At 40.2% G+C, this 16788-nt stretch overlaps 1 protein-coding gene across 2 annotated transcripts in view; it reads right to left on the bottom strand.

Moving 5' to 3' along the window:
• The window catches only part of ERBB2 (erb-b2 receptor tyrosine kinase 2), an 80913-nt gene extending 71659 nt beyond the window's left edge, over nt 1–9254 (bottom strand). The window contains exon 1 of one of the 2 annotated variants that reach the window (XM_075177079.1): nt 9018–9254. In XM_075177079.1, the coding sequence (XP_075033180.1) occupies nt 9018–9084 (67 nt within the window). In that variant the 5' untranslated portion in view covers nt 9085–9254. The remainder of the gene's footprint in view (nt 1–9017) is intronic. The other variant, XM_075177078.1, reaches the window with a different exon arrangement.
• Between the last annotated feature and the right edge of the window lie 7534 nt (nt 9255–16788).

Genomic DNA, 16788 nt, shown 5'->3' with positions numbered 1-16788 from the left:
GGGACATAGTAGAGAGTACAGCCAATTATACGCTGCCATTGCCACTTGGGTCTTTAACCCCATCCATTACAGAAAAAGTTGTAGGAAATTATCTGAGAACTTGGAAAATGTTTGTAAACAGTACAAATATACAATACATATGACATTTCAGGATTTAGGTACACCTGACAAAGAGACTTGGAAAAAGCAACACAAATAACAAAAAATAGATCTCTGAGGTTTGTGAAGTTGAGCAGAAATGAGAGAGAAACCTGTAAGACTTTGGAAGGTCTGCACACATGTAGATACCAGTTATGTTTGTAAACTTTTTATACACAAAATAGACTATTGAGGTTGAAAGGACATTTCCAGCATCCTCTTCCTCTCCATAATTGTTGGGACTTTGTGAACTGGCCACAAATGCTGCGTTTACAGCTCAATAACAACTCAGAATCCCGACTGCCATAGCAAAGTGATGAGTGGGAGAAGTGACTTTAAATCAGGCCCTCCTTGGTGGGGACTGATTCCTTCAGGGACTCACAGTGCAAGAGGGGTGTCGGTTATTTATTCCTATGAAAAGGTGGAATTATCCTTTAAGTTATGCACACATGAAAAGAGACCAGTGAGATTTGAACAGTTTTGTAGACAACAGCAAGAAGCACCTCAGAATTATAGTAAACCCTCACATGCTAGCACTCTGCTTTGTGTACTGTACGCTTCTGAAATGAGTCATCCAAACAGCTCCCTTCCACAGAAGACTCTCACTCATACATGTGTGTTATTGTTGCTGATGGTAGCTAGTTAATGGGTAACTTCAACCTGACCTCGCGCCAAATGACTTGTCCAACGCGGGAATGCAGGATAAAGAAGACTAAGTTGTTTCAACATTAAAGTCTGTGTAGCTATATGAGAGTTAAAGTTCAATAACTGGCCTACTACACATATACACGACTCACCTCATATTCACATTAAAGGGCTTTCAAACTGGTGTGATTTGACATGCTTTGCATCAAGTGTAAAACTTGTATATAAGCCTGGATATCTACAATTCTGGTTTACATAACTGCAAAATCAGAACTCAGTGTATTAGAAATTGTGACAAAAGTTAGACCATGTGTCACAGGAGTATCAGACACCAGTATATAGCACAGGATTTAATCATTACCACGAGTAAAGGGCTATATTGAGTAAAAGTGCATAACACAGAATGTGAAGATAATATAAGTCAAACTGTATATGAGAGATACATATATATTGCATGACTGAATATAAATAATTGTTTTGTGTAAAAAGCATATCAACCAATATTACTGCATCCATATTGTGTCCTCTTAGCTGCGCAGGAAAGTCTGCGATGTTGGGATACCGCAGTACCCGGAAATGTGCACAGTCATCATCATCATCATTTATTTATATAGCGCCACTAATTCTGCAGCGCTGTACAGAAAACTCACTCACATCAGTCCCTGCCCCATTGGAGCTTACAGTCTAAATTCCCGACCACACACACACAGACAGACAGACTAGGGTCAATTTGTTAGCAGCTGTAACACCTGTATACTGTGCAGTAAAGAGTAATAAATATGGAGTACTTGCCTTACTCTAGATTAGCGCTGGCCGGCCGGTGGTGCGGAGTCTAACGAACCCCCTGGTGTTCACCAAGAACCGCCGCAAGGCGGGATGGGCTTTGCTGCGGAGGAACGCAGGTCGCGGTCCACCTCTAGAGGTAAGGATGTGGGAGATATAGCCATAGTCAGCAACCGGGGTCTGGTACACTTGGAGCAGAGATAGATGTGGTCCGCAAGCCGGGGTCTGATACACTGGAGCAAAGATAGACGTGGTCAGCAAGTCAGGGTCTGGTACACTTGGAGCAGAGATAAGACGTGGTCAGCAAGCCGGGGTCTGGTACACTTGGAGCAGAGATAGACGTGGTCAGCAAGCCGGGGTCTGGTACACTTGGAGCAGAGATAAGACGTGGTCAGCAAGCCGGGGTCTGGTACACTTGGAGCAGAGATAGACGTGGTCAGCAAGTCGGGGTCTGGTACACTTGGAGCAGAGATAAGACGTGGTCAGCAAGCCGGGGTCTGGTACACTTGGAGCAAAGAGGTAACGAGGTCAAACAAGCCTGGTCTGGTACACTGGAGCAGAGTCTGGAGATCAGCAAGATTCACTAAGGAGCACAGGAAACCGGTGAGTCAGGAACAGGAGGAAGTTGCTCTGACGCTGCCCAGGCGTCAGAGCAGAGTTCTTATAGAGCATCTTTGAATTCCCCGCCTGCCGTGTCATGTGACCGCCCGGCCGGGACCCGGAAGCAGCAGAGACCGCGGCGCTGGAACGGGGACAGGTAAGTGTGTAACAGCAGTCAATAAACCTACCAGTATGTTTTTGGAGTGTGGGAGGAAACCGGAGCACCCGGAGGAAACCCACGAAAACACGGGGAGAACATACAAACTCCTCACAGATAAGGCTGTGTTTGGGAATTGAACTCATGACCCCAGTGCTGTAAGGCAGAATTGCTAACCACTACGCCACCGTGCTGCCCCAATCAGTCAGACATCGCAGTGATGTCCAGAAAAGTATATATAGGTGCACAAATTAGCACCCTAGTCAAATGCACCTTAAAAACCATCTCGTGTACAGAAGCCCGAGATGAAATAACTAAAAAGATAAGGACGCTAATTATTTTACATGACACCATCATTTAAAGCACCACAAATAAACATACTTGGACAAGCTGTAATATTACATTAAAAACATCAATAGCTTGTAATGATTGTAAGTGCAGGGTTGTTATTAATAGAGTTAGCATATCAGCCACATGTGAAATGTATTCCATACACACTATTAGCTTGCTGGGACCCTAATGCTTAAACAATTCTGCTGGACTGTATAGGAACCAGTAGAGTTTATGTGCATGCATTAAAGGAAATACCTAGTTATCATAGCTGTAAACCGTCCTATATCAGGCTCATTACCGCATAGTTTACATCCAGAGGTGAATCGCTGAGACCTGCGGCTTCTCAATATGCAAAGCAGAGACGTTGACCTGATTACCTGGGAAACACTTGTTGTTTCTCATATTTCCCTCTGATTTTCTGACTAATTTAACCTGGGCTCTATTAATTAATATTAATATTAAAGGCTTGTTTTCATCAATTGAGACCAGATTCATTCAACAGATATGCAGTGGCAAATACTGGAGTATACAAATCTCTCCCAGGTGAAAATCAACAGGTTAACATCTATGACAAAGCATTCTGTGCACCAGGCATAAGTACAACGCACATCAACAGCTGCCAATGCTGGGAAAGTTAGTAAGGTACTACTATATACTGATCTATTTTAACTCAACTGCGTTACGCAGGCCTCATGGAAAGGTCACTGCATGCTGAAATGTTGTATTATTTTTGGAGGAATGTCTTACAAATAAAACATGTAATGGTTCAACTGCAAAGTGTCTTTTGGACTATTTTTTGCTCCTATTTGTGAACTTAGCATTATTATTGCAGAGACACACACACACACGTAACAAAATAGTGGCTTTTAGAGCTTGATCACATGTTATAATTATAGAATTGGTGTGTAAACACACATTGTTACACATTTTGTGAATGGCTATTAAAATTCATTTCAAGTTTTAATATTATTATGATTAGTTAAGATTTCAAAAACAGAGCTAAAAATTCTAAACCAGAATATTTAAAGCTATGCCAATAACATGGCACCCAATTTTATTGGTCATGGCTAATTTTAAAACGGGTACTACATTAAATACACACCTCGAGCCTCAGCAGGTTTAAATTACCCACACAGCTTTGCTCCTGCAAGGAAAGCATTGCTCCTCCATCTTGTAATAGTGGCAGTAATAAGATAACAATGCAGGGTCCCAAGGGATGGAAACACCTAACAAAGCCCTAATTAGTACAAAAGTAGACAAACCCCTGAAAAATTAAAGATATTTGTGTCTCTGTAACTGCAATGGAACTACAAGTGCCAGCTTGATCTGAAACTGGGACCTGTAGTTTTGCAACAGCAGTAGAGCCAAGGGTTGCCTATGTCTGTAATAGAAGTAGACCTCAAGGTCTAATGCTTGTATACAGACTCCAATCAATTCCCTGCTTACCGGAATGTCCTAGGACTCTGGCCTCAGTTGAAATCTCTGTGTATCTATGCTCAAAGTCTAACAACAAGCTGTTATCTACAGTAACAACAATTGTTACTCAAATCTGCCTTCCCACCCAGTGCTTTACCATAAATTCCCAGGTTTCTATCCCTGGTTGCCTGTGTTAACACCAAATTAAAACGGAATTCATACTTTTTCACCTGTCCTCTTTCACTACACAGTTTTTTGGTTTTCCCACTATTTCAGTATTATAATACTTTATGCTGAACCAAAGATGAGACCAGATTTGTGGGTAAATGTATCAATCTGCATGTCTCGCAAATCGCCCATATTCTGCGCTTTTGGCGGGCAACTTGAAGACGGCCATGTGTTTAAAGTCGCTGAATATCTGCAATTTATGAGCAGATTAATACATTTACACCTTGGAGTTTTTCTAGACAGGATACCTAACAGAAGAGACCCCGGACATTACTGATACCCTCACCCCAGGACAATCAATTGGCTGCTAATGATGGTGCCCAGATCCTCCATCCAAAATATATTGTGGATTATATACAAGGATAGCCTTGCTCAAGTGCCCCCTATAGAGTGGTAGCCATATTATAAACATGTAAAATATATCAAATATTTAATCAAGTAAAGCTGTCCACACATTATGTTGTCAATTTAGCAGATTTACTCCAATCTGGACTAAAATACAATGTGTGGGGGCGCGAGCGCGATATACAAGCCATCAAGACACAAATATGCATTGAGACACTAAACCACACAGAATATAATGAAAATGTTACCAATTCACCAACTTACACCCCCTCTTCCCCGAACCATTCCAGATAGTTCCTCTACATAATCTTTTCCTTCACGGACAAATAAATATTCCCCGAACTTGCCTCCGCAAAATCAAATCTTTACTATGTGACGCAGTGCCTGATGCCACCCGCGTAGACCCTGACCTCAACCTAGAAATCTGTCCAAGAACCAAGTGATTTGTGTGCAGAACACAAGCCTACAGTAGTATTCTATGTATGTTACAGCATTGTGCATGTCTGTAAGCCTTGATAAGCGTACTGTGAATCAGTCATATAAACAGAACCAGAACTAGGATTTAGTTGCTATTTGAATTTGTTATTATATTATCTAGGTGGGTGCCACGCACAGTGATACTTAAAGTGAATATATTGCACACTGTGGAGCAAGCTATTGTGTGGACTGCTCCAAAATTCATAATGATGCAACTTATCAATTCACTAGGAACCATTAATATCACTAAGATATGAGGCACTTTGGGCACAATTTCATTTTAGTCTGATCTAATTGACAGTGCGTTAGCTTTTAGCTAAGGGGACTAGAAAAACAATGTTTACAACATGATCACTGGGATAATAGCTAGGAATATGCTAACTACATAGATAGTAACCTTATATGCCAACTCTATTTTCTGATTCAATAAGCCATTAAGGGTGATTTGCTATCCTGAGCCATAGCGCAAGAGTCCCATGGATGACATGTAAATCCATTTCTGCAACATGAATCTATTCGTACAGAACAGCACCATAATGTGAGCACCATTATGTGGATCCACTACATTTTGTAAGGTGTGCTGATACTGAGCAATTCTAAGTATGGCAGGATAAAAATATAGTGAAATCCCAAGTTTACATTCCCTTATTTTTTACCTTCCCTGATTTCACACTTTTTCACGGTCCTCTTTCCTAATTCATTACAATGAGCTCAATTCCATGATTTCACACTACTGTGTTTAGTGTTTTTTTCTCCTTGTCTATTACACATGCTGGAAAAAACTGTTTAACAAACACCAATCAGCCATAACATTAAAACCACCTGCCTAAATTTGTGTAGGTCCCCCCATGTGCCCCCAACACAGCTCTGACCCGTCGAGGCATGTACTCCACAAGACCTCTGAAGGTGTCCTGTGGTATCTGGCACCAAGAAGTTAGCAGCAGATCCTTTAAGGTCTGTAAGCTGCGTGGTGGGACATCCATGGATCTGGGGAACTTGAAGACCAAGTCAACACTTTGAACTCTTTGTCATGTTCCTCAATCCATTCCTGAAGAATTTTTGCAGTGTGGCAGGGCGCATTATCCTGTTGAAAGAGGCCACTGCCATTAGGCAATACTGTTGCTATGAAGGGGGTACGTGGTCTGCAACAATGTTTAGGTAGGTGGTACGTGTCAAAGTAACATCTACATGAATGCCAGGACCCAAGGTTTCCCAGCAGAACATCACCCAGAGCATCATACAGCCTCTGCCGGCTTGCCTTCTTTCCATAGTGCATCCTGGTACCATCTCTTGTTAAGGTAAATGAAGCACACGCACCCAGCCATCCAGATGATGTAAAAGAAAACATGATTCATCAGACCAGGCCACCTTCTTCCACTGCTCCATGGTCCAGTTCTAGTACTCACGTGCCCTTTGCAGGCACTTTCGGTGGAGGACATTGGTCAGCATTGGCACTCTGACAGGTCTGTGGTTACGCAGCCCCATACACAGCAAGCTGCTACGCGCTGTGTTTTGACACATTTCTGTCATAGCCTGCGTTAACTTTGTCAGCAAATTGTGCTACAGTAGATGATCGGTGGAATTGAACCAGACGGGCTAGCCTTCGCTCCCCACGGGCATCAATGAGCCTTGGGCGTCCATGACCCTGTCGCCGATTCACCGGTTGTCCTTCCTTGGACCACTTTTGGTAGATACTAACCACTGCATACCAGGAGCACCCCACAAGACCTGCAAGATGCTCTGACCCAGTCCTCTAGCCATCACAATTTGGCCCTTGATAAAGTTGCTCAGATCTTTACTCTTGCCCATTTTTTCCTACTCCTAACACATCAATTTCAAGAACTGACTGTTCATTTGCTGCCTAAAATATCCTCAACTCCTTGACAGGTGCCATTGCAACGAGATAATCATTGTTATTCACTTCACTTGTCAGTGCTTTCAATGATGTGGCTCATTGGTGTATAAACTACTGTGGTCAACTGAAAATTGTATTTTGTGCTTGTTTCAGTTAAGCTTGTATTGCTTTTAAGAGTTTGCTCTTGTTTTACATGTTCTGTATTTTGCACCACAGATCCCTTGAAAAATTTAAAATTGTGGTTTGACTGTATATGTCACTTGAAAGAAAGTTAGCACAGATATTTCTCACATCAGGAGTTATAGGAATTATGAAATAAGCAGTATATTGGGAGAAAAGCAGGGACATTTAATTAAGGATGAAGTAACCACATATAATAGTTTGTGGTGTTTTCATAAGTGCAAGACAACCGCTGTGGAATCTTACCTCCCAATTTACAGTCATGGCGCAAATCAGATTAACTGTAGCCATACACAATACACTGACTTTTAAAGTATAAATATAAATGTGCTGCACAGTGTACGTCTTACTCATTGTAAATAGCCTGTAAGTAGCATGTCTGTTATATAAGCACCTATATTACAAATAGTGTAATATTCTGGTGCTTTAACAATAAAGGATAAAATGTGTGTGCAGCAGGGAGAACATGACGTGTGTTTACATCTAGGAAGGATGTCCAGAGGAGAGCCTGTAAGCTGAGCTGGGAGAGAGGTGGATCTTCAGCAATTTGCGTTCAGTGTCAGTGTGCATGGGAGATTTGTATGCATGTTTATGATTTAAAGTCAACAGGAGTATTCTCTTGCCTCAGAGATGCACAAATTTAAATCAGAAGGTTAACAAACACCAGAACATGTTATGTACTATTATGTACTATTCTTTGCACAAGCATATTACATCAGGCATATCAGATAATGCAGTTAATAGGACATTAATTTCTCATCTTCCTTAATATAGACACAAGGACACTGATCTATCACTCTCTCCTAATACAAAGACATATTTCTCTAGGTAATAATAAAAACACTTCTGGGGATAATGTATAATGCTCTGAATTTTGCAAATCTACGATACTTGGCGACTTTGGAATTAGCGCTGCGGAATTAGTGGCACTATATAAATAAATGATGATGACTTTGACAGAAAAATGTATAACGGCAATGTGTTTAAAGGCAAAACATCAGGATACATAACACTCTCCTCCTCCTAATACACACACATTAGGACATGTACCTATTACCTTCTCCTAATACACAGACATCATTACACATACATGTCACCTTCTACTAATACAGATATCAGGACATGAACCTATCCACTCTTCCTAAGACCCAAATATCAGGATATTTACCTCTCATCCCATCGTAATACACAGCTTCTTCTAATAACCTACCCTCTACTAATATACATATATAAGATACACTCCTACTCTTATTGTCTCCTATGGCAGACGACCATTAGGACACCAATCCTGACTTACTCCTAATCCACAAACATGACTGCATCTGGGGCAGTTTACAGTGTGTTCTTACAGGGTTTACAGCCCAGAACCTTTTTGTAATAATGACCAATACATCAAATATATTTATTATTGCATTAGAAATATACTCTTCATTGCATGTGGGTCTAAATTTCCTTTAATACAGAGACCTAAATACAGGAGAGCAGGTTATTATCAAATGCATCAGTCATTTCCTCTTAATAACCTATATAAACTTCAGAGCAGATTGTACTTTCTTGCAAACCACCTACTTGACTCACCGCCTTGTAAGTCAGATCATAACAATTCCATAATAAAACTTTACTTAAACCATATGAAGGGCCCTAAATGTTACCTTGTAACCTACATCTAATCACACCCCTTTAGAAGAGCTTGCCAAAAATCACAGCATTTGTACAGACAACTAAGCCAGACAAAACCACGAACAATCTCCTTCAGATGGTTCTTATGAACCATGGAAAGACGACCCTAACACCAACGTACTTAACATGGCCTAATCCCAGCCCTGCTTGTCTAATAGTCAGGATCTCTCGTAGTCTCACCTTCTCCGCAGAGACCCTCATGCACGATAAGGGCAATGAGCCCCCAAATCCATGGCTGCAGGTCCATCCCTTCACTGCACTTTGTGGACCATACTGGGCAGCCTGCACTTTATCCAGGATACCTCGGCTTCTCGTCCTTGTTTCTCTCCCTGCAAAACTTCCAGTAAGTTCACGGGTTGCTCGGCTTCATTCCTACACAACACTTCCTGCAGGGAGGGGAGAAGAGAGGCGGGGGCCATCCGAGAGTTAGTTACACATGTCCTATATAGGAGTGGCACTCAGGAGCTGTGCTGTCCCATGTCACTGCTACACTGCATCTCTGTAGATTGTCAGCTTATACGTCAAATTCCTAGTATCGTTCTCTCAGAGGGAAATCTGTACACACCGAAAAGTCTCTTGTAAATCACCGCATATTTTTCTCAGACGTGCTGTTTCATGTGTACACACACTTACAGTTACACTTGTACACACTTACAGTTACACTTGTACACACTTACAACTTTCTGAAGAATTCATTTATGAGTTTGTGACTTTTTATAACTGGACAATTTTACACTTCATGAATAAAATAGAGTAGATTATCAGTCTTTTGAGCACACATTGGGGGCTAGCGTTCATAGCCAATATCATAAAGAGATGCATAATGATTATAAATATTTAGCTACTTATAAATTGGGCATTTCCACTCATACTTTACCTGTTCTGAAAATAAGGGTAGCTGGTACACATTCTTTTTATTCATATATTAGATTTGAATCTGAATTATATTCTGTGGATGTTTTAGATGTAAGACTACAATAAATGGGTTTTAGAATCTCAACTTGTGTGTTACCTGAATTACCCTTCCCTAAGGGGGTAGCATCCAAACCTGGTACTATATTTAACACTGGTCTGTGGGGAGTTTAGAAGTTTTGTGGATTTTTTTTCTCACAGTTTGGGGTTAAATATTTCAGGGAATGTCAGGAGGAGGCCCTGCTATCTGAGGTACTTAGATAAGCAGGGTACTACTATTTATATCTACACTGAAAACATTTTTCATGGCAACAAGCTACTCTCCAAGGCAATAAGGCACAGGGCAGATAAAGACCACTTAGCTAGTAGACCTGTTCCTTGTGTCACAACTACACCAGATCCTTATCCACTTGTATGATGATTTATTTAGGGTACTTTTTAATTATTGTAATACATAAACTATGTATCACTGTTGTGGATTTTATTATATTGCAATGTGTTTAAAAAGTGCATGAATATTCCTATGCTGTAGAAATGGCAACAATTGCAAATGTCACACGCAGAAACAAACTAAAACACATGTATAAATAGTTGGAAATAATACACAGTCATATAAATGAAAGCTGGCTATCTAAAGTTATTGGATTATCTACCACTCCTCACTGTGAATTAATACTGTATAATATAACCACTAAGGGGTCTATTTATCAAACCTATTTTTCATTAAAGTCCACCGAAAATGGCAGTTTAGGCGCATATTTAGGGTTCATTTAAATTTATTATTATGGCATCGCAGCAGATTTTTTTAACTAGGGCTGTGCAATAGGGGTGACTGGCCAGGGTGCAATGCCATACTTGCCGACTTTCAAACGTCGGCGCCCGGGAGTTGCGTGGGCGAGGTGGGCGTTTTGGGCAGGGCTATGCAGATCACACCAAATGCCGCGATTCCATGAGAATCAAATCATTTTTTATGCTGTCCACTTCACTAGGAAGTGGGCAGATGCGGGAGGCTGCCATACTCTACCGGCAGTTCGGGAGAACTACCCGGAATCCGGGTGTCTCCTGGACATTCCGGGAGAGTTGGCAAGTATGCACAATGCTGAATGGGGACGCAGTTTATGAATATTTTAGGTTCATTTGATTAAAATTGAGGAATATGGGGGCTGCATTTTTCTTTCTCGCCCCAGGCACTAAAATTCTAAGTTACGGCTCTGTCTCCAATATCTACTGCAGTCTTAGTGTCTTCGAATGCAAGCTTTCTATCTGGACTGATATTTTTCACCAGTCACCAATTTTTCACCATTTGACAAGTTCCGAAAAGTAAAGATTTTCGGAACTTGTGCCCGATGGCTAGCCACTGAAGCCTATGTGGAGAACATTGTGGTAAAGTGATCTTCAGATACCTAACCGCAGATTACCTGCTCTCCCTCCAGGAGCACTTTGGGCACTGTGCGATAGTGACTATAGAGCAGATAGGGTACAGGTGCACTTGTGTGTTCGCAGGGACTGCAGTTTACCGTAACTGCTGTTCTGGAACAACAATTTTGTTAAATAGTCACAATCTTTCAGTCTTTATTATTGCGGTAAGGAATGAAAATAATCGTGTAAAAAACAGGATGATTGTTAAATATCCTTAGAGTTCTGACATGTAATACATACCTGAGATGTTCGAAATAGTCAATTTGCAAATGGCTGTTTCCACTAACATAGAGGTTCATGTTAGAAAAAAATATATTATAAGTAATATTACTTACTGTATTACAGACAGCTGAAGGCCCTCACGCATGTTGGACACTAGGGAGTATATTTACTAAACTGCGGGTTCGAAAAAGTGGAGATGTTACCTATAGCAACCATTCAGATTCTAGTTTTCATTTATTTAGTACTTTCTACAAAATGACAGATAGAATCTGATTGGTTGCTATAGGCAATATCTCCACTTTTTCAAACTCGCAGTTTAGTAAATATACCCAGAGGGCTCATTTACTAACTAACATTGCATTTAGGTGCAAAATTGGAAGAAATCCTGCCAACACAGAACAATAAAAAGTTTCAGTCACTTCATACATATTTTTTAGACGTGCGCAGGCCATTGTGGGACGCGGTTTTCCATCTGATATCTCAGGTTAGTAATTCCATCATCCTCCCTTGCCTTGCTGTGGCACTTTTACCCGCCCCATCTTCAGTGTCACAATCACTACATCACTGGGCACATACTTATCGTCACTAGTGTGGCAATAGCCCAGCATTGGAAGTCTGCATTATCTACACCCCTTATTGCCAAAACTCAACTCAGTTATGAGATGGAAACCATTGGCTTTAAATATTCCACAGCCGTGTCCTCCCCGCTGATCAAGTGGTTCCAGTGGTATGAACATTACATGGAACATCGGCTCCCACAGAAACCTTAGTATCTAATCTAGCCGCCATGGGCCTTACTGCACTGACGTTCCCGAATGTGCTCTTTTGACATGCTGCTTGTCTCTAAATATGTCTCCTTCCTTCCCTCCCCTGCTGCCCCCACCCAGCCCATCTATTTCTGGTTTATGTCTTATGTTTCTGTATGGTGTTTTCTTTATATATCAGCAATGTTGATTGTACAACTTTTTAATAATACTGATTGTATCCAGTATACATTGTTTTGTCTGTTTTGTTTTATTTTATAAACACAATTAAAAAAAAAAAGCTTCAGTCACTGTAATAGCTTCCTATTGGTCCACCTGGTCCACTCGCTCAAACCTTCTTCTGCAGACACTTTAAAGAGGTGAATGAAAAAGATTTGCAGGTGCATTAGTACCTGAAATGGAGGAGTCCCAAGATATACTGGTTCAGCCGTTCCTTGGGCTCCATGAAGTGAAATCTGACAGGAATGCTGCTTTAATCTTTAAAAGTGAGAATGCTATTGTTTGAATTGAAGGGCGTATGGGGGTTTCTCTATTTCAGATCCCTTTTGGAATGGGAGGAGGTCGGGCAGTGTATAGAATCACAATGTTTCAATGGACTGATTAACTGGATCTTTTTATTGGATTTCTTGTTAGATTTGTTTTCTGTTAAAAGGACAACAAACTAATGCAGTATCCATACATGCATGAGTGTAATCTCTGCTGGGGCACATAGCTAGTCAGAAAGGAATGGTTGTTCCCTGACTGGTTAGGTCAGTCACACAAGGAAGATTATCTGGTGACTCCTCCCAGTGACTAAACAGTAAACATGTCATAAAAAATGTGTGTGTGTCTGTGTGTGTGTGCGTGTGTGTCTGTGTGTGTGTACTGTATGTGTGTCTGTGTGTGTACTATATGTGTGTGTCTGTGTAGTGTGTGTATCTGTGTTTGTGTGTCTGTGTGTACTGTATGTGTACTGTAAGAGTGTGTTTGTGTGTGTGTGTGTCTGTGTACTGTGTGTGTGTACTGTATGTGTACTGTGTGTGTGTGTGTGTGTGTGTGTGTGTACTGTATGTGTGTGTGTAATGTATGTGTACTGTAAGTGTGTGTTTGTGTCTGTCTGTGTACTGTATGTGTGTGTGTAATGTGTGTGTGTGTGTGTCTGTGTGTACTGTATGTGTGTGTGTGTGTGTGTGTATCTGTGTCCTGTGTGTGTGTGTGTGTGTGTATCTGTGTCTGTGTGTACTGTATGTGTACTGTATGTGTGTGTGTGTGTGTGTGTGTGTGTGTGTGTGTGTGTACTGTATGTGTGTGTGTGTGTCTGTGAGTGTGTACTGCATGTGTGCTTGGTATTTATCCTGTATCTGCATATTGCAGAGTTGTACATTAAGGACCAACACATAGAACATATTCTGTAGATTCAAAAAGGAAACTGATAATAATGATCTGGGTCCATCATTTACAACTATATTTTATTGTGGTAAAAGAAAATGATCACTGTAAGAATAAGCATGTTAACATTCTCAAATAAATCCTGCATTTTTCTCTACTATATTTCTATTTCTGAGTTTACATAGCGATTCATCAGTAGAACAGAAAAGTAGATTATTATTATGATTATTATCTTTATTAACATAGTACCAACATATCATGCACCACTTGAGGGGTTAGTTATCAATCCTATTTTTCATTAAAATTTCCATGAAAATGGCAGTTTTCAAGGGCTCGGTGCATATTTAAGGATCGTTTAAATTTACTATTAGGGTGTTCTAGCAGGTATTGGAGATATCTGCTGCAGTCCCAGTGTCTTCGAACGCAAAAGCAGTGCCCATAGCTTACTATGGGGACAGCTATTTTGCAACATTTAACAAGTTCTGAAAATGCTTGCTCCCGATGGCTATCGCCAATGAAGCCTATGGGAAAAATATTGCAGTAGAGCAGTGTTGGCTAACCTGTGACACTCCAGGTGTTGTGTAACTACAAGTCCCAGCATGCTTTGCCATTATATAGCAGCTTATTGCTGGAAGAGTATGCTGGGACTTGTAGTTTCTCAATACCAGGAGTGTCACAGGTTAGCCAACACTGCAGTAGAGGGATCTTCGAAAAAAAGTGGTAGATAATAAATATGCCCCTTAGAGAGAATGTTTGGTAATTCGCATCAGCCCCTGCCACAAGAGCTTACGCCTACAACGCTAGGATTTACCTTTTTTAAGGCAATTAACCTCCCAGTTTTTTTGTATTGTCAACTCTAGCCACACGTGGGACAGACACATTTTGGCCAAATATGTAAAATCTGCCAAGTTGCTGACAGACGATTACAGACAACCACAAATAGCTCCATGCATTCTGAATATGACTAGTCACACTAGCTCAAGCAAATGTGATGTGGATATGATTCATTGCTGACCAGTTTTGTAGTCCTGCCTCATCAAATCACCATTTAATAAGGCAGCGATGATGGTTTTTAGGGTCTTTTTGATACTGTCTGTAACAAGGATAATATTGACATAAACCACAAAACAAAATTAAAAAAAACACATGGGTACATTCCGTTTTGTTTTCTTTGTTTTGTTGCTTTGTTGTACCATAAGTGATCTGCATTAATTCTTGGTCAGCTTCCCTATCCCCTCTTAATGTGATTGTTATTGTTTATTCTTAAAAAGCCCAGTCTCAGTCTTGTTCTACAAATGCCCTTATGTTCATTATTGCCAGTTATCCTGGGATAATGTCAATAGAATGCAAAATATACATTTATATAAAGTTATACAATTATTTTTGGTACTCATAAAAAGATTAAAGGGCAATGTGTAATGTTCATTGAAATCCTTAAATAAAAGACTAAGGGGGCTTATTTGAAAACTTGAAAAATGAAATTGTTATTGATAGACAATGAACTACATAGTGGAAGCCGCTCTGTAGTAGTTAGAATGACAGGTAGCAAAATTGTCATTTTGTAGTGAGGCTCCCCTAGTAGGATGTAAGCAGCGTTCAATATTTTTGAAAAAAATTCCCAATGGATTTTTAGGTAAGAAATAAAGTGGTAAAGTGGGAGTATGGGGGTGTTTTTATTTGCAAAGAGGACTTTTTTCACAGTGTCTGTGTATCCTGTCAGTTTTAGGTCTTCAAGCGCCAGCATACCCAGCTGTTTATGGCTACCAGGGCTTGCTGGGACCAGTGGAGCACCAGTAAAAATATTTTTAAATCAACTTATTACCCCCCATTCACCACCATAGGGGTGTGGGGAAAAAACAGTACTTTAAGTGCAGGGCTGATTTCCCTGTGGGGGAAACACATTTTTTCTACAGGCCCAAATGGGCTAGGGTGAGGGGGAGTGGGTTACCGTACACAAAAAGGGGATGGGGTTGGGCAAGGAAGAATGTTTATATGTAATTAAATCATAGAAAAAATTGCCTGTTCTTGGGTCTCAGTCTTTAATTCAGGGCTGGATCAGCTGTTACATGACCTAGGTCCCCGCATAGTGCCTGGCGGACCCTAGGTTGCACCCTAGGGTATTAATGTTATCTGGGGGCTGCATTTATGTAATCTAAGGAAGTGTATTAATGTTAACTGAAGGGGTATATTAATGTTATCTGGGGCATGTTTTAATGTTACCTGAGTCGTGTATTAATGTTTACTGGGGGGGGGGGGGTTGGGTTATTTATGTTAACTGGGGGAGGTGTAGAAATGTTATGTGTGTGAAGGTTGTAGTAATGCCACGTGGAAGTTGATGTGGTGAGTGTATTGATGTTATTTATATACACAGTCGTAGCCAAAAATATTTTAATCCTTACATTTATTTTCAAATAACTCACATTTTCCTATAAACATAAGGTGAAATTAACCACATGGGTTTGGAGTCCACATTTTTTTCTCTGTTATCATACAGAACATTTTGTTTTTTATTAAGTACTACATATACTTTTTAAATCAGAAAATGAAAATAATTGGTATTTACAAAATAATTGATGCTAGCTTTAATATTTGGTAGCACAGCCTGTGGTCAAAATAACTGCAATTCCTTTAGCCATGGATAAGCTTCCTTTACCTCTCAACTGAGAGTTTGGTCCATTCATGTGCAAACTGTACCTGTTCTCCAAAATGTGAAGGGTAACTACTCCCAAATGCTGTTTTTAGATTCCACCTGGTGTTCAATGGTATATACTGTGTATATGCATATATATATATATATATATATATATATATATATATATACACGATACTGGTTCCCACCTCCATACCCGCAGTGATGTTTATTCTAGACAAACTATTAAAATACATAGAACTAGGTTGTCTATTGAAGGCACTTTTCCAGGAAAGGAGTAGGGGATGCCCCAAATCTGTATCTTGCATTGGACCTTAATCCAGCTCTGCTTCAACTTTTGAATTGTCCATACCTCTAGCCTTCCCCAGGCAGCAGAATTACACAAAGAGTACATGAGTGTGTTATGACCGTTTCTGTGTTTTTCTTTGTTTTATTTTAAAAACTGTTTTACATTTATATTTCTGTATGGAAATTTGTTAACATCATTTTTATTCAATAAGCACTGTGACTTGTTGTCATATTTAGCCCCATTTAATAAGATTCTGTATTTGTGTTCTTAAAAAACTCACATGTCCTATAGGCTTGGTTTTATAATGCTACATTTAGGTTGTGAGTT

Source organism: Mixophyes fleayi, chromosome 6, assembly GCF_038048845.1.
Source record: "Mixophyes fleayi isolate aMixFle1 chromosome 6, aMixFle1.hap1, whole genome shotgun sequence".
Classification (NCBI taxonomy): Eukaryota; Metazoa; Chordata; class Amphibia; order Anura; family Limnodynastidae; genus Mixophyes; species Mixophyes fleayi.
The sequence above is the reverse complement of the archived record's forward strand: the minus strand, read 5'-3'. Positions and strand labels throughout refer to the sequence as shown.